This window comes from Orycteropus afer, unplaced genomic scaffold (assembly GCF_000298275.1).
Source record: "Orycteropus afer afer isolate SDZICR_OR568_19922 unplaced genomic scaffold, OryAfe1.0 scaffold00398, whole genome shotgun sequence".
Lineage (NCBI taxonomy): Eukaryota > Metazoa > Chordata > Mammalia > Tubulidentata > Orycteropodidae > Orycteropus > Orycteropus afer.
The window spans coordinates 1651391-1670719 of record NW_006921985.1 but is presented as its reverse complement, the minus strand read 5'-3'; the positions used below and the strand labels follow the sequence as shown (position 1 = coordinate 1670719).

Genomic DNA, 19329 nt, shown 5'->3' with positions numbered 1-19329 from the left:
TTAGGAGGTGGCGAGAGGCCCAATGAGAGCACAGCCGTCAGTCTCCGTCAGCAGGACTGGGAGACCCTGAAGGTGGGCTGAGGCCTTCGATCTGGGCGGCTGAGTGGGTCAACAAAGGCTGGGGCGCAGCCACAGGCCTGGCAAGATGCCTCCCTCCGCGTTCTGTGCACCATGGTCCCTACGACCACCAAACACAATTCAATGAACTGAAAACACAAAACCGTCCTTTAAACCTCCTCCTCCCTGTCCGCGTGCATGCCCACGCTGTCCTTTACCTGAACTGGCCCTGCTACCTTGCTCACCAAGCCCTAGGGTCACCCCAAACAGTGTTTCCATGAGGTACCGTCTGGCTACCGATTCTTTTCTTCAGCAGCGAAGTCCAGAGGAAAATATGTGGACACCAAGAAAAGAGGAGTAGAAAGAGGAACCCAAGTGCCAAGTCCAACACAGGTTCTCTCCTACCCGCCTGAACCAGGCCTCAGGGAAGGTGAGGGGTGCGGAGTGGCCCGAGAAAAGGGCAGCAGCCTTACACCTCAGTGCCCACCCACTTCCTCTCTTTAAGCCACCCTATCGGCAACAGGCATAAAGGAAGCACAGCGTCTCTTACCAGAGTGCCCAGAAAGGTGCTGATGGTGCGAGCTGCCTGGCAGAGGGCGCCGTACTCCTCCAGCAGCAGGGAGACGAACTGGTGAGCCTGGGGCGGGCCCTGGACGGCAGAGGGCGCTTTCACCTTGGCTGCGGCCGACAGCTGTCTGAGGAGCCGAGCCTTCATCTCCAGCACGTACTCGCTGGCCTGCTGCTCCAGGCGCTGGTACAGCTGGTAGGGGTCCCTCTCACACAGCCTGCACAGAAAACAGAGTCAGGGCTCACCCAGGCCAGCCGGCACAGCAGACCACCTCTCTGCAGGGGTGGGCACCTTTGCTGACGCCACACTCCGGGCCGATGACCGTAACCTTCACCTTTGAGAGGTACGATCAGGCAGGCAGCCCACACAGAGCCTCAGGAGCTCAGGCAAAGTCACCAGCCGATTAACAGCCAGCCAGCACCTGCAGGAACACATTTCACGTGCTTCAGCGTGTGGGATCCTGCCCTGGCGGGCAGTGTGTCGTGTCCACGTTAGGGATGGGAGCACTCAGGCACGCACAGGCTAGGTGACTGGTCTGAGGCCCCACAGCCAGAGGGGGCAGAGCGTGGAATGGTTCTCAGTAGCCTGGCTCTGAATGTATAGTCCCAATCCACTAAGCTAGGCTGAAGGAGCCCTGGTGGCAAGATGGTTAAGCACTCGGCTGCTAATAAACACAAGGTCAGTGGTTCAAACCCACCAGCTGCTCTGCAGAACAAAGACCTGGTGGTCTGCCCTGTGAAGGTGACAGCCTAGGAAACCCTAAGGGGCAGTTCTACTGCATCCTACAGGGCCACTGAGGGTCCGAGGTGACTCAACGGCACACAGCTAGGCCAAGACCGACCTCCAGATCACCAAACGAGCACTGAAAATGACAATTCCTGAACATGTGGATGCAAACAGACGGAAAGGCAGCAGCACCTGGAGAGAGGACAGTGGAGCCACGAGGTGCAGCAGAGCAGGCCCCCAAGGGGCAGCAACAAGTCTCCAATCAGAGGGAACGTGAGAGGTGGTTTCTTCCATCTTTGAATACCTCACCAAGGAAGCAGGAAGAACGTATAGAATGAAATCTGTACGCTCAATAGAGGGGGGAAAGCGGGTACCTGTCCCACCGGCGGGCAACAACTGCAGTGAACTTTTCCACATACTGCCTTCCAGCTTTGGAGATCACCCAACTGTAACCTGGCTCTAGACTACCTGGTGTTCCCATGGCTACCGCCAACACTCCTCTTCATGATGTACTGCAGAGGCGCCTCTAGGTGGCAACTGAGCACCAACCCAGCACCCCAAAGACCAGTCAGAAGCAACCACCGAAAGAACCAGGACTGGTAAGCTCAGTTCCTGCCCCTTACATTGTGAAGCTCTTACCTTCGGGACACCACATTCGGTTAAAGCAAATGAACAGGGGCTCTAGAACCTAGGTTGTTACCTATTCCAGTTTCAATTAACCACACCACCTGCACCGCAAGAGTCAAGAGGGAAGCAAAATCTGGCAGTGGGACAAGTGTAGCCTTACGTAACAGCACAAATTAATGGATTCCCATTGTGCCTAGTACACTGAAGACAGTTACTTTAAACGTCGAGCCTAGCAATGTAATTCCAATCACAACAAACGTCCCCTGAAACCGAAGCAGTCACCTGTCACAGGAGAGTTACGCTTCCAAACGGGCTGACATCTCCTAGTTCTCTTGGCACGGTGGAATTACAGGTGCTGTTTAGTTTTGTTTCTTTGTTTCTTACTTATAAATTTAATGAAACGAGCAAGTGGTACTTTTGTAACAGAAGCAGGAATACGTTGAAGGTGATGTCCATTTGTTCATTCCGTCCTCGATTCACTGAGTAAACGCAGGCACCCTGACAGGGGCTGGATTCTGTCCCGGCCCACTGAAGATAAAGACTCAGGAAGCACTCCTTCCCTGGGACACTTGCAGCCTGCTCATTTCTACAATGGCACTCGAAGTAGTGGCAGTAATACCGTAGAAAGGAAGGTAAGGGACCTAATAAACAGTCACTGGTCATTCCTCTCATGCGCTCACCTGATCCCCCTTCAACTCACTCACTACCCTCAAGTCAATTTGACTCACAGCGACTCCTCCTTGGGTTCCCAAGGCAGTATCTCTACAGAAGTACATTGACCAACCTTCTTTCTGAGGACTGACTTGTGGGTTTGAACTGCCAGCCTTCTGGTTAGCAGTCAAATGCCTTAGGCACTATGCCACCAGAGCTCCCATTAGGCCCCTGGATTTTTTTTTTTTTTTACTTCTTGCCTATGCATTCCTGTCTCCCTACTCTTCTCATCTCCCATGGGCGAGGGTTCTAAGGAGTGTATTTCCCTGGTGCAGGTATTCAGCTTGTAGGCCTATCATTTGGTTAAGAGTTAAACCCCAAGAGTGAGATCAATTCCAGGCCGGAAGGGTGACTCAGGGCCATAGTCCTGGGGATGTCACCAGTCTCTATCAGACCAGTAAGCCTGGTCTCTTTTTTTATATAAAAGAGTCTGTGTTTTAGTCCACATTCTTCTCCCACTCTGGATCGTGTCTCCAGCTTTGATCCCTTTCCTGGGCGGTGCTGGTGGCCGAGCACCGTCTAGCTCTTCTGGTCTGTGTGTTACAATAGTCCTCTGCACCGACTGCTTCCACGCATCTTTAATTTTCTCCACTCTGCTTTGCTCTGGACGAGGAGAGACCAATAGGTGCCACTCAGATGGCCACTTGCAAGCTTTTAACCCAGTTGCTACTCATCGAAGATGCAGAACAACAGTTTTGTATACCATGCTGTGCCAATTGAGCAATTGAGCTTGATGTTCCCCATGGCCATGGTCCCCAACTCATAGGCCAGCTACCCATTCCCTCAAGGTGCTTATTTGTGGCTATGAAGTCATCCTAACTTTGCCTCTTGTTATGTTTTAACTGCATTATGGACATTTTTATGTTGTTGTTATTGTTACAGGCCGTTGAGTTGGACCCGACTTGGGTTTCCAAGGTGGTATCACTACGGAAGTAGATTGCCCAACCTTCCTTCCGAGGAGTGGCTGGTGGGTTTGAACTGGCAGCCTTCTAGTTAGCAGTCAAGTGCTTTAGGCACTATGCTACGAGAGCTCCTGGGCATTTCTGTAGCAGATACAAATACACATGTAGGGACATCATCTGCCAAACCTACATATGGTCATGGGCATTTTCCCACTTGCCTATCCATACCTGTCTGCCTGCGTATCCACCCATAGATTAGTGTTTGCTGTCACTGATGATGCAGTATTGTGTCTGTAACAGTACCTGCCTTTATTGTCTGTACCTCTTAGGCACCTCTCCTTCTCTTCCTTTTCCTTAGTGATACTGTGCTAGTCACATGCTTTTGTGATACTGCTTTTCCCTTCACCCATATCAAACCTCTCTCTTAATTATCCATCTATTTTCCTTACCTTCCCATCCCTGGTAACCAACAAAAAAATTTCTTTCCCTGTGCAAACCTTTCCATGACTTTTTACAATACCAAACAACAACAACAAAAAAACATAGTGACCCCTCCTCCTTGGGTTTCCAAGGTGGTATCTCTACGGAAGTAGATTGCCCAGTCTTCCTTTTGAGGAATAGCTGGTGGGTTTGAACCACCAGCTTCTGGTTAGCAGACAAATGCCTTAGGCACTACACCACCAGAGCTCCTACTTTTTACAATAATGGACATATAATATTTGTCCTTCTGTGACTGACTTATTTCACTCAGCTTAATATCCTCCAAGTTCATCCATGTTATGAGGTGATTGACTGGGTTATTCATTATTCTTTAAATGTTGTATAGTAGTCCATTGGTTGTATGTACCATAATCTGGTTAACCATTCATCTGTTGATGGGCACTTAGGTTACCTGTTTCCACCTCTTTGATACTGTGAATAGTGCTCTGATGAACATGGGTGTGCATGTATCTATCTGTTCGTGTCCTGAATCTCACCTCTTTAGGACATATTCCTAGTAATAGGATTGCTTGATCAAATGGTTATTTCTAGTTCCAGCTTGTTAAGGAAGAGGCACACCATTTTCCACAGTGCTTGTATCATTCTGCAGTCCCACCAGCAGTATATGAGAGTCCCAATCTCTCCAAACCCTCGCCACCATTTCTTGTTTTCTGTCCTGTTGAACTTTGCTATCATTGCTGCAATTAGATGATTCATTTTCGCTTTGATTTGCATCTCTCTAACAGCTAATTATCGTAAGCATTTCTTCATATGTTTGTTGGCTGCCCAACAATCTTTGGTAAAGTGTCTGTTGACACATACAGCCTGTGCATACATATAATGTCAATCTACGTGGTGGCAGTAACATCATAAAAAGAAAGGTAAGGGAGCTATTAGACAGTGAACTTTTAATTCCTCTCATCCTGCCATCTGATCCCCTCAAGGCCCTGGAAGCCTCTACCCTACTTTTTGTTGCTGTCTATTCTGTTGTTGCTGTTGCTGTTAGGTGCCATCCAATTGGACCCAACTCATAGTGACCCTACGTACAGAACGCACATTGCCTGGTCCTGCGCCATCCTCACAACAGATGCCATGCCTGAACCCACTGTTACAGTCACTATGTCAAGTCATCCTGTTGAGAATCTTCTCTTTTCTCACTGACCCCCTACTTCATTCAACCATGATTTCCTTCTCCGTGGACTGATCCTTTCTGACAATATGACCAAAGGAGGGAGACCAAGTCTGGCCATTCTCGTTTCTAGGAGCATTCTGTCAGCACTTCTTCCAGGACAGATTTGCTCCTTTCTCGTTCCTTCTTCTGGCAGTCCACGGTATTTTCACTGTGTCCTTCACTAACACAATTCAAAGGCATCGGCTCTTCTGTTATCTTCCTTATTCACTGTCTACCTTTCCCATGTCTGTGAGGTAACTGAAGACATCATGGCTTCGGTCAGGCACACCTTAGTCTTCAAAGTGACATCTCTGCTCATTAGCACTTTAAAGAGGTCTTTTGCAGACCTGTCCAGTACATTACGTCTTTTGATTTCCTGATTGCTGCTTCCACGGGGGTTGATGGTAGATCCAAGTAAAAGGAAATCCCTGGCAACATTAATCCTTTTTCCATTTATCAGGATGTTGTTTACTGGTCCAGCTGTGAGGATTTTTATTTGACGTTGATGTGTAATCATAGTGAAGACTATATGGTCCTCGATCTTCATCAGTAAATGCTTCAAGACTTCTTCACTTTCAGCAAGCGAGGGTGTGCTCTCTAGGCACTGCAGGTTGTTAATGAGTCTTCCTCCAATGCTGATGCCTCATTTTTCTTCACAGAGTCCACCTACTCGGATTATTTGCTCAGCATACAGATCAACTAAGTATGGTGAGAGGATACAGCTCCGACACACACCTTTCCTGATTTTAAACCATGCAGTGTTTGAACAACTACCTCTGTGTCGGTGCAAAGGTTTTTCATGCGTACAATTAAGTGTTCTGGAATTCCCATTCTTTGTAATCCTATCCATATAATTTGTTATAATCCACACAGCCAAATGCCTTTGCACAGTCAATAAACATGCGTAAACACCTTCCTGGTATTCTCTGCTCTGAGCCAAGCTCCTCCTCCTTTTAGCAGGGATAGCCCTTGTTCCACATCCTCTTCTGAATCTGGCTTGATTTCTGGCAGTGCCCTCTCTGTATACTGCTGCAACCATTTCTGAATTATTTTCAGCAAAATTCTACTTGAATTGATATTAATGATATTGTTAGATAATGTCTGCACTCCATTAGGTCAATTTTCTTTGGAATGGGCACAAATACGAATTTCTTCTAGTCAGCTGGCCAGGGAGCTGTATTCTAAATTTATTCGCACAGACAAGCGAACGCTTTCAGTGTTGCATCCAAACATCTCAATGGGTATTCCATCAATTCCTGAAACCTTGTTTTTTGCCAGTGTGTTCAATACATCTTGAACTTCTTCCTTCGATACCATCAGTTCCTGATTATATGTGACCTCCTGAAGTGGTCAAACACTGACCGGTTCTTCTTGGGACAGGGCTCTGTGTATCCTTCCATCTCCCCTAGATGCCTCCTGTGTAGTCCGATACAGAGCCCATGTTGTTGTTGTTGTTGTTAAGTGCCGTCGAGTCATTTCCGACTCATAGCGACCCCATGCACAGCAGAACGAAACACTGCCCGATCCCGCACCAGACCCACAATCCCTGCTATACTCGAGCCCATCATCGCAGCCACTGTATCAATCCATCTCGTTGAAGGCCTCCCCCTCTTTCGTCGACCCTCCACCCTACCAAGCATGACATCCTTCTCCAGGGAATGGTCCCTTCTGACAACATGACCAAAATAGGTGAGACGAAGTCTGGCCATTCTCGCTTCCAAGGAGCATTCTGGCTGCACTTCCTCCAGGACAGATCTGTTAGTTCTTTTAGCAGTCCACGGTACTTTCAGCATTCTTCGCCAGCACCACAACTCAAAAGCATCAACTCTTCTTCGGTCTTCCTTATTCATTGTCCAGCTCTCACATGCATACAAGGTGATTGGAAATATCATGGCTTGTGTCAGGCACACCTTAGTCCTCAAGGAGATATCCTTGCTCCTCAGCACTTGAAACAGTTCCTTCGCAGTTGACTTTCCCAATGCTACATGTCGTCTAATGTCCTGACTGCTGCTTCCGTTGGCATCGATTGTAGAACCAAGCAATGTGAATTCCTTGACAACCTCAATCTTCTCTCCATTGATTGTGATGCTGCTCATTGGTCCAGTTGTGAGGATTTTTGTTTTCTTTATGTTGAGATGTAATCCATACTGCAGACTGTATTCTTCAACCTTCATCAGTAGGTGCCTTAAGTCATCCTCACTTTCAGCAAGCAAAGTTGTATCGTCTGCATATCTCAGGTTGTTAATGATTCTTCCTCCAATCCTGATACCACGTTTTTCTTCATATAGTCCAGCTTCTCGGATTATTTGCTCAGCATATAGATTGAATAAGTGTGGAGAAAGAATACAACCCTGACGCACTCCTTTAATGTTGCAACTTGAGGCTTTTTTTTTCCTTCAATTCTCTCAAGCTTGAGCATGCTGAACACGTTTTTCCTTTTTGATCTTCTAATTCCAATTCTTTCCACATTTCATTATAATACTTTGTGTTCAAGCCACCCCTTAAAATCTTCCGTTCAGATCTTTTACTTCATCACTTCTTCCTTCCGCTGAATCGATAGCAAGTTTCAGGATCTCTTTTGACGTCCATTTTGGTCTTTCCGTTCCTCCCCATCTTTTTAATAACCTTTTTCTTTCTTCATGTATGATTTCCTTGAAGTCATCCTACAACTCATCTGGTCCTCAGTCATTGGTGTTCAACACATCAAATCCGTTGAGATGGTCTCTAAATTCAGGTGGGATATTATCAAGGTCATTTTGGCTCTTGTGGATCTGTTTTCATTTTCTGCAGCTTCAACTTTACCTGGTATTTGAGCAACTGATGGTCTGTTCCACAGTCAGCCCCTGGCCTTGTTCTGATTATAAGTGAGCTTCCCCACTGTCTCTTTCCACAGATGGAGTCAATTTGATTCATGTGTACTCCATCTAATGAGGTCCAGGTACAGGTCACTGTTTATGTTTTTGAAAAAAGGTATTTGCAATGAATAATTTAGTCTCACAAAATCCTATCATGCAATCTCTAATATCACTTCTATCACTAAGGACTTATTTTCTAACGACCAATGTTTCTTCTTTGTTTCCAACTTTCACATTCCAATCAACAGTAACTATCAATGCAGCCTAACTGCATGCCTGATTCATTTCAAACTGCAGAAGTTGGTTATCATCTTCAATTTCTTCATCTTTGGCTTTGGTGGTTGGTGCATAAATTTGAATCATAATGGTATTAACTGGTCTTTCTTTTAGGCATATGGATATTGTCCTATCACTGACAGCACTGTACTCCAGGACAGATCTTGAAATATTCTTTTAGAAAATGAACACAACACCATTCTTCTTCAATTTGTTATACCAAGCACAGTAGACTATGTGACTGTTATTTCAAAACGGCCAGTACCAGTTCATCCCAGCTCATTAATGTGTTCCATTTCCTTTTTAATTTTTTTTACAATTTCCAATTTTCCCAGATTCGTAATTTATATTTTCCACATTCCAGTTATGAATGGATATTTATAATCTTTTTCTGAATGCCTTCCAACCTGAGGGGCTCATCATCTTCCGGCATCATAGCAAACAATCTTCTATCGTTATTTGTAAGGTTTTCAGTGGCCAATTTTTCAGAAGTGGACCTGGCTAGGTTTTTCTTCCCAGGCTCTGTGAGTCTGGTGGCTCCACTGAAACCTGTCCACTATGGTGACCCTGCCAGTTACCCATGAAATACTGGTGGCATTCCAGCACCAGAGCAACACACAAGTACCACAGTAGGGCAGACCGACAGACACATGATGGACTGTTAGGTCCAACTGCTTTATGGTGTTCTTAAGTCCCCTTATTTCTTTACTGATTTCCATCTAGTTGTTTTTATCTACTAATGGAAGTGGGATATCTGCCTCTCAGCTACTATTGTAGAACTATTTCTCCCTTCAACTCTGCCCATTTTTGCTTCCATGTTTTGAGGATCTGTTGCTACATACGCATAAGTCTGTAATTGATGCATCGTCTTGCTGTAATGTCCTTTTTGTCCCACGTAAACTTTTTCAGGTATTCTGTCTGCTAACAGTACAATCACCCCCTCTTTTTTGGTTCCTATTTGCATGGAGTATCTTTTTCCATCCTTTTATTTTCAACTTCTTTGTGTTTTTGTATCTAAAGTCTCTTGTAGACAGCAGCTAGAGAATGGTTTTTCAAACCCATCTGCAATTCTCTTCCTCTCAATAAAAAGTTTAGGCCATTTATATTTAAAGTAGTTACCGATAAGGAAGAATTTACTTCTGTCATTTTGCTACTCTTTTTTTGTATGCCTTATATGTTTTTGTTGCTCAATTCCTCCATTACTGACATTTTTATATTTATTGAATTGCTGTGGTAAATCTTTTTGATTCCTTTTCCATATATTTTTAAGTTATTTTCTTAGTGGTTACCTTGACGATTATAATTAATATCTTAAACTTATACCCACCTATTTTAAATAATACCTAGTTTGACTGGAATACACTCTGCTCCTAGATCTCCATCCTTCCCTCTTCATATATCGTTACAAATTACATCAGTGTGTCCATTAATATAGATTTATACTTAAGTGTGTTATGCATTTATCTTGTAAATCACATATGAAAACAGAGGAATTACAAACCAAAAGTGATGACACAGGTTATTACATTTATCTACGTAGTTACCTTTCCCTTGTCCTTTTTCTCACAGCTCCAAGTTACTGTCTAGAGCCTTCCCACTTGGGCCTGAAAGACTTCCTTCAGCATTTCCTGAATGGGTGACGGGTGGTACTGGCAGTGTGCTTATCGAGCAATGTCTGAATTTCTCCTTCATCCCTGAGGACGGCTGTGGCAGACACAGAGTCTCGCCTCAACGTTGCTGTGGTCCTGTCAGGGCTGCCTCTTGGCCTCCCTCTGTTCTGACGAGACTGCAGCTGCTGTACTCTACTGGACACCCTTTCTATTTGACAACTGGCCTCTTTAATCTTGCAGTTTTCAAGTTTCTTTTCTTCCCCCTTGGTTTTCAACAGCTTGACTATAGTGTGTCCCAGTGCGAGTCTCTGTGTGTGCTGCCTGCAGTTGGTCTGGGTGCCTTGATGTGTAGTTTCACGTCATTCATCAGACAGGGGACGCTTTCGGCCACTATTTCTTTAACTATTCTTTCTGCCCCTTTCTTTGTCTTTCCTTCTGGGACTCCTATGATGTACAGGTTGGTCTTCAGTTGTCCCACAAGTTGCTCTGGCTCTGTTCATTGTTATTAATTCTTTTTTAGTCATGAAGCTGAATAATTTCAACTGTCTTATCTTCAAGTTTAAAGAGCTCTGGTGTTATAGTGGTTAAGACATTTGACTACTAACCAGAAGGTTGGTGGTTTGAACCCACCAGCCACCTTGAGGAAGCAAAGATGAAGTGGTCTGCTTCTGTAAAGATGTACAGCCTTAGAAACCCAGTGGGGTCACTATGAGTTGGAATCAACTTGACGGCAAGGAGTTTGGATTTGGTTTTACCTTCAAGCTCACTTACAAATGATTGGCAATTTCTTCCTTCATCAGACCCTCCCACGGTTGTTGTAACAGTCTAATCAGGTTCCAAAATCCGAAACAACTGATTCCTGTCGCTCTGTCTGCGTTAAGTCACCACTCTGGTGAAAGGGCCGACCCACACAGTCTCCACTGCACCATTCTGGGTGACCTTACTCTGTATTTTATTTTTCAAACTTTATTTTAGCTTCTTCCTGAGCATGAATAATCTATCAGTCATGGGTTTGGTGTGCAGGTTGTATATTTTTTTCCTGATGCTCATTAACAAGCTTAACTTCTAAAAACAGGCACACACCATCTGGAACCAGCTCATGTACCAGCAGTGTTTCAGAGCTGAAACCCTGAAGCGTTGGTCAAATTCATCAACTAAGTGATATATCAATACAACCCAAGGCTAATGACTATTCCTGCCTATGGGGCAAAATCTACTATGCAGCAAACAAGAGTTCATAAGACATCCAAAGATGCTCCTCCAAAATGCGGGAGAAAAAGACACCAGCATGAGAACGGACCCACTAATGTGTGACTCACATTTACTGCTTTCCCTGAGAATATTTCAAAAGACAAAAAGATGTACACTCAAGCTATGAAGAACAAAAATTACGCCTACCACAAACTTTCTGTTGCTACTAGAAATAATTTATCTGATGAAGAATAAAGTCAGTGTCTTAAGTCTCCTGTGACCCTGCTCCTTTCTGTGCAACTGAGCCTGGAAAATGGGCATGACGGTGAGTAGACACCCACATGGACAGCCTGACTCCTAGCGGCTCTCCACTCATGCGTTCGGGCTCACTCACGAGCCACTCGGTCTCCCTGGGCCTGCCTTGTCACCTCCTAAGTGGGTGCTTCTACCCTGCCCTCTCCTTGCGTAGAAAGGTCCTCAGGAAAGCACTTAGCACGGCCCCTGACACACAGGAAGAGTTCACAAACGGTGGGTGTTATTACCAGTTGTAATAGCATGAGGAAGTGATATCTACATTTCCATCCATTTTTTTATTATACCAGCGACAAGCATTTCCATTAGAATTAGAAAAACTGGAAATTTTTTACCCAAAGGGCTCACTTTTGCCAGTTTGTCAGCTAAAGACTCTGAAAAGCACCAAGGGCTGAGCCAGCAGGGGTCACACGGCACACAACGAACAGAACACAAGAACGCCCACCCTGAGTGGGACAGAGGCTCCCTGCGGGACCCACTATCAGCCATACAAGGCTGGCTGCATGGGGGCCACACGTACCTGTCCACCAGCTCCCTCATGCCCTCTCTGTCAGGAACAAGAGACTGGTCCTGGTCGTCCGCCAGCGGCGTCCCGGCCTGGCGGTATATGCAGCGCACCATGTAGCGCACTTCTGACCAGTAATTCTGCAGCTGCTGAGACTCTCGCTCTGTCTCTGCGGAGACGTCTCTGTAAACGACAAGAACACCAAGAGCCAGGGTTAGACAAAAGCACAGTCGACTTCACCTCCTCATCCTAACAAACTACTTTAGGGCACGAAGACTTTCCTCAGAGCATTCCACAGAGTGGACAACAGACACACAGCTCCTGCACCCCATCCCCAGGCGCCATTTCCACTCTCCTTTAGGGTCATGCTGTTCACTGAAGCCGCCTCCTCCCTGGTCAGTTCAAACCCACTTTCCCTGGCACTCCTCCATCTCCTCACCTCCCAGGAGCCAAGCGTCAGTCTTTCGTTACCAGAGGGAAGACTGATAGCTTCCCCAGGCACCACCTCCAGGCACCTCATCTGCTCAGTCCCTGAGACCTGCACCTCCGTGAGGTTGCTGCCACTCCTCACACCACAGGAACCGTCACAAAATCTCCCTCCGGGTCCTCCTGTCACTGTCCGGGTGCCCACATAAGCGGCTCGCTCTCTCTCCACAAAGCTGGGTCATTATGTGGTCCTCTTGGCTTCTTTGCCAAGCGGGGTGCAGGGCTATTTTTGCGCCCCACTCATCCCTGAGTCTATCCTCCTTGATCATATCCGGCTGCCTATCACCAGCCTCCCTGCATCACTCCAGTCAGAGGCCATTTCCCTCCTCCAAGCTGCCGTACTGATTCCTTACACTGACCCACTACTCTGCTGACTTGTGCGCATCTCCTCTGCTTCTCAGAGGACTGTTTTCTTGTATGACCTCCTCACGGTCAGGGCATTCTGCCTTTTTCATCTGGTCATTCCTCACAAGAACAAGGCTACAGTCTTATTCTTAAGAGAGTGGGAACATTTGTGTTATTTATCAAGATAGCCCAGATTTCTGTTACAGCTCAAACTTGAGTTAGTCTCACCCTCCTTGAAGCCTGTACTTGCTCCTGGCTGAGGGAGGAGTCACGGCCAGAGAGCACAGCACCCAGACCACATACCTGTGCTCACTGCAGGCCTCACAGGTGCAGGCTGCGTCGGTGGGGCTGGAGTTGCTGAGCCCCGTGGAGGGCAGTGTCTGAGTGCCCAGAGCCAGTCTGCCACCACCTCCTGCCTCGGGCTGCGATCCTCCAAGTGGGTTGTGCAGGAGAAAATCTTGGCCCTGCTTGGAGAACAGGTTATTAGTAGACAAGCAATGCGCAAACATTCACAGCATCAAGTTTTAGTAATTGTGCACAAAAATGCCTTTTAGAAAAATTTTAAAACCTAGACACTGAAAATATTTTAACTGATTAGATCGAAAAAAATTTTCTAAGACCCAAGAGTTTTGTCGGAACCAGTTGTTTTCTTCCTTCTGGCATTTTCCATGATGATCCCATGAAGACCGTCAAGGAATTTCTTCCAATCTTTAGAAAAGAGCCCACTTCCAGTGTCCTTACGGGCACGTGGGATGGCCGCCCGGTGAGCACGTCTGAGCACTGCAGAGCCATCTGAGACAGCAGTTAGTGCCAGCCTAGCAACCACGCTGCACCCCCCTATGACCCAGCCAGGCCACAGGGGCAGAGGCCACTCTGGCCCAAGGAATCTGGAGCTCCACTAACTCCAGGGACTCCTGGGTAAAGAGGACATGCCCCACAGGGCTAAAGGGCAGTCCAGGTTTCATCCACAAGCAGTAACAAGAATGTGAATGCAGCCTGTTGGTCCTGCTCCCACCACCTGTTTTGTTTCTCTTTTCTCAAAACTTAATACCACTGCTCTTTCTCCCAGCTGCTGACAGAATCCCAGAAGGCATCCTGGGTTCCTCAGGAACAGGAGCTGAGTGGGATGGGACTGTGGTGTCCAGGAGCTTCAGCTCAAATCTTGGGGCTGAGAATGGAGGTGGGACCCCCACAGTGTGAAGAAAGATGCTGCTGCCTCCACACCAGGCTCACCTACAGGGGCAACCGTCCCGCAACCACCACCCCAATGGCCTGCAAAGAGGCGTACATGCAGACATGAGGGAGCAGGGCTTCTGGGGGGAACTCACAGAGAACCTTGCCATGTCTTCTTTCCCACAAAGAGGAGGAGGATGAGGGATTCATCTCCTCAAGCCAAGTGGAGCCTTTGCTATAGGCCCCCAGAGAGTCAGAGGCACCTGGATTCTCACCCCATGCGAGATGCTCGTCTGGCCTGATGTCAGAGCGCCTGTCTGTTTGCTACCGGACAGAGCACAAGGGCATCCACAAAGGCCGGGCGACGGCCTGGCATCTGGGCCCCACCCGCACTGATCCCTGACTTGCACACAGAAAAGCCTGGAGGCAGAGGATTCTCCCAGCTGTGGCCTTTGCCTGACTTCCTTCCCCGAGCTGACTAGGCTCTGGTTAACACACCAACCCTAACCACCCGAGTGAAACTCCGTACATTACTGTAGTAGTTAAGGTTGTGTTCAAGTTGGCTGGGCCTGACTGAGTGGCTGGGCAGCTGGTGGTAGTTATTCCCCATGATGGAGACTGGCATTCATCTCCATGGCAGATCTAACACAAGCAGCTGAGTAGCTGCTTGAGGGATGTGGTCTGCTTCCCGTATGTAAGAAACAGCTTTAGGAATGGTCCTCTAGCTTACGGCATGCTTGGACCCTACATGCAGCCAAGTCTTTGTGCCATGCTCTGCCGATCTTGGGACTTTCAATGGGCTTCAATCAATGGCCTGTAATGTAGTTTGGTAACAATGGGACTATGCCATTTTATTTGCCTACCTTGGGCTTGTTAGCCTCAGCAGCCAGCAGCTGAGTGAAGAAAAGCCTCCAGCCTCAGGGGGCTGGGAGCAGGAGGCAGAGCTGAAGCCCAAGGCTGAGGGGCTTTCACCCAGCCCCTAGAGCCTGGTGCTTTAAACTCAGACTTAAAGCCTCCAAACCGTAAGAGAATAAACTCCTGTTTGTTAAAGCCATTCCATTTGTGATAACTTCTGTTAGAGTGGCACCGTTGTTGTTGTTATGTGCTGTTAAGTCGGACCCAGCTCATAGCGACCCCTCCTTGGGTTTCCGAGGCAGTATCACTGATGCAGACTGCCCCATCTTCCTTTTGAGGAGTGGCTAGTGGGTTTGAACCGCCAGCCTTCCAGTTAGCAGTCAAGTGCCTTAGGCACTATGCTACCAGAGCTCCTAGAGGGGCACTAGGTAATCAAAACAATTACCAACTGCTATCTGAAATTCAGGCACTCTGGTGGTGCTGTAGTTAAAGCACTGGGCTGCTAACCAAAAGGTCGCTGGTTCAAACCCACGAGTGGTTCCATGAAAGATGGATGAGACAGAGTACTTCTATCAAGATTTGTTGTTGTTACGTGCTGTCGAGTCAGACCCAACTCATAGTGACCCCTCCTTGGGTTTCCGAGGCAGTATCACTATGGAAGTAGATTGCCCCATTTTCCTTCCAAGGAGTGGCTGGTGGGTTTGAACTGCCAGCCTTCTGGTTAGCAGTCAAGTGCCTTAGGCACTATGCTACCAGAGCTCTACATCCTTGGAATCCCTCTGAGGCAGTTCTACTCTGTCCTATAGGGTCGCTATGAGGCAGAATCTGAAATTCTGGTGTTTTACATGCCTCCTTGGTTTTAGCCCATCTTCAACATGGGAATATAACGTCCATGTCAGCAGGAACCTTTTCTGACCTGCTCACCACTACAGCTCAGCACCTACAAGGGCACCTGGCACACGGAACAGACCCCATCAGTATTTGCTGCACATCTGAACAGAGATCAAGGTCCTCAAAAGTCACATTTCCTGGTGACAGGAGATAAAGGTAAGTCTTTTAAAACAGGAAGAGTAACGACTTTCTATTAAACCCTTAAATGTATCACCTCTTAATATGCATCTTACACAGATTTAATCTGTCGTTCGTTAGGTCTGTTTGAGTCCAACACAATTTAAAATTTAAGAATACAGCAAAATGGAGCACTCAGCAACATAAACTTCACAAAATCCAGCATCCAAAAGCTCTGCTTCCAAAGAAGCAGAGAATGCTAATGCAGGAGGACAAGCAATCGATAAAAATAACAGAGACGATGCAACCAACCAACAAGACTCTAAGAACAGCACCGAGAAATAAGCTCCCAGTGTGCAAAAAAAGTGAGGAAAAACGGATGTGGAGAGGGAACACGACCACAGAGAGCAAACTCTAAATAGAAAACAAAGTACACAGAACACAGAGGTGGAAAATAAAGTACCTACTACATAGATGAAGAGGCAATCAGACAGAGTAAAGCACCAGTAAAACTGAAGGCATGCAGTGAAAGTCCAATAGGAAGCACAGAGAAAACCAATCCAGGAAAAATGAACAAAGCCTAGGTAAGGCACAATCAAGACACCTAGCACTCCGATAACAGCATCCCAGAAAAAGAGGTTCCATGTTTACAAAGCCACATAACTTCCAAATTTGATGGAAATTATCCACTAACATATCTATAAGAAGCTCAACTAATCCTAAGCATGTTAATACAAAGAAAACCACAGTCCATCAACATCCAAATGCTGGAAACCACTGATGAAGTGAGAATCTTAGAAGGGGGTGCACAAAAAGAGACATTGCACACATGTAAAGAATGACGACAGACTTTCCCCAGAAACGAGGCAAAAGGCAGAGAAGACTCCAACAACCTAGAATCACACACGTAGGAAAATATTTTTCAAAAACAAAAGCAAAAGGAAAGCTTTCAGACAAACAGACACTGGCCTGTACTGGAAAAAATGTTCAAGGCAGTTCCAAAACCTGGTGTTTTGAAAACATCTGTAAAACTGATAAACTTCTAGCCAATGAAAAAGAAAAACTCAAATGATCAATATCAGGAATCAAAGTGTGGGTGGGTGGGGGTGGCGGGGTACATTAATACAGGTTCTACATAAATTACAAAGCTAAATAAAAGAATATGATGAAAAATCCATGCCGATTCATTTGACGACACAGACTAAATGGACAAATGCCTTTAAAACAAAACTTAACAAAGCCCAATCATGAGAAAACAGATAACCCCTACCAAACAAATATTACATCGTTCATCTGTCAGTCTGTCATACTGTGGTGGCTTGAGTATTGCTGTGAGGCTGGAGGCTATGCCACCAGTATTTCACATACCAGCAGGGTCACCCTTGGTGGGCAGGGAGCTTCCAGACTAAGATAGACTGGGAAGAAGGACAGGGCCATCCGCTTCTCAAAGAACTGGCCGCCGAAGACCTTACGAAGAGCCCTGAAACGCTGTCTGATACGCTGCCAGAGGATGAGCGCCTCCAGTGGGATGCGCCCAACAGACGACTGAGGAAGCGCTGCCTCCTCAGAGTGGGGTTGGCCTCCATGGCATGGCTAGAGTACAGCTTTGGGACCTTCATTTGCTGATGAGGAACGACTCAAAAATGGAAAGAAACAGGTGCAAACATCCATTAATAATCGGAACATGGAATATACAAAGTACAAATCTAGGAAAACTGGAAGTTCTCAAAAATGAAATGGAACACATAAAGATCAGTATCTTAGGCATTAGTGAGCCGAACTGGACTAGTATTGGCTGTTTTGAATCAGATCATATGGTCCATTACGCTGGGAATGACAAGTTGAAGAGGAATGGTGTCACATTCATTATCAAAAGGATGTTTCAATATCTGTCTTAAAAGTACAATGTGGTCAGTGATAGGATACTATCCCTACGCCTACAAGTAAGACCGGCACAGGATTGGGCAGTGTTTTGTTGTGCTGAACACGGGGTCGCTGTAAGTCAGAGACGAGTCAATGGCACCTAACAACAACAAAACAAGAAAGACCAGTTAATACTATTACTATTCAAAATTATGCACCAACCAGCAAAGCCAAAGATGAGGAAACTGAAGATTTTTACTAACTTCTGCTGACTGAAATGGACCGAACATGTAATTAACATGTACTAATTACTACTGGTGATTGGATGCAAAAGTTGGAAACAAGACGAAGCACTGATAGTTGTAAAATATGGTTTTGGCGATAGAAATGACAGCAAGGACCCCAGCACATATGTTGCGAGACCAGTACCTTATTCACTGCATACACCTTTTTCAACAACATAAATAGCTACTATATACTTGGACCTCACCAAATGGAATACACAGGAACCAGATCAACTACACCTGTGGAAAGAGGTGATGGAGAAACTCAATGACCTTTAGTGGCACTGAGGAAGACGAAGACAGAGAGAGGTACATGGGAGGTACAGACAACAAACATGAACCCTTTTGCACATACAGTACTGCCTTGTCAGTGAAGGCAAACATGGGTATACAGGTGGATAGATGGGTGGACAGGCTGAACTATTAGGTATGCCTATGAAGCGAGGAGTGTACCCAAGACCACGTATAGGCCTGGCAGACAATGGTAGTATAAGTTTATTTGTATGTTCTGTAAGAATTCCCAGGTGTATAGTAGAGCTGATAAGGAACAAGGCTGTAGTCACTTCTTGGTCACAGCCAGCTACCCAGACGGACCAAGTAGTTGAACCTGTGGGCTCAGGACCATAGTCGCAGGGGACACCAAGCTCAATTGTTATAACATTCTACACAAAACATTGTTCCACCTCCTACGTTGGCGAGTAGTGACTGGGATCTTAAAAGCTTGCAAGCAGCCATCTAGACGTAACAATGGGTCTCTCCTCGTCCAGACCAAAGAAGAATGAAGAAAACCAAAGATTCATGGAAACAATTAGCGACTGGTACACCATGAGATCTGCAGGCTATACAACTAGGAAACCAGAAGAACTAGATGGTGCCTGGTCACAAATGTCAACCACTCGGAGGGGGATCTATATCCTGGATAGAGTGGGAAAACAATGTGGAACAAAACTCAAAATCACTTGGAAAAAAAATTGGGGGGGGGACCAGGTTTGCTGGTCTGACAGAGCCTGGTGGAACCGCTGAGACTATGGCCCCTAGCTGCCCTTCAGGTCTGGAATTGAACCCACTCCTGTGGCTTTCAGACAAAAGACAGGCATATGAGTTGAGCATTTACCTGAGGTAGATACACTCCTTGGAGAGAACAACCATGGGAGAAAGAAGGGCTGTTTATGCATAGAGAGACAGCTCAGGGGACAGAAGTGCATGGAGGGATGGACACAGGGAAGAGGTGACTATGGGGAGGAAGTGGGAAGGGAGCTTTTGCATTGGAGTAAATTGTAGTCAATGTCATGAGACATAGTGTATGTGAACTGCTGTGTGGAAA

At 46.4% G+C, this 19329-nt stretch overlaps 1 protein-coding gene across 1 annotated transcript in view; it reads right to left on the bottom strand.

The window, feature by feature from the left end:
* Window positions 1-19329, bottom strand: part of FAM193A (family with sequence similarity 193 member A) — a 134869-nt gene that overhangs the window by 93364 nt on the left and 22176 nt on the right. The window contains exons 3-5 of the mRNA XM_007953495.2: window positions 13126-13286; window positions 12007-12174; window positions 608-842 (exon numbers count right to left, since the gene is read on the bottom strand). Coding sequence (XP_007951686.1) covers window positions 608-842; window positions 12007-12174; window positions 13126-13286 — 564 coding nt within the window. The remainder of the gene's footprint in view (window positions 1-607; window positions 843-12006; window positions 12175-13125; window positions 13287-19329) is intronic.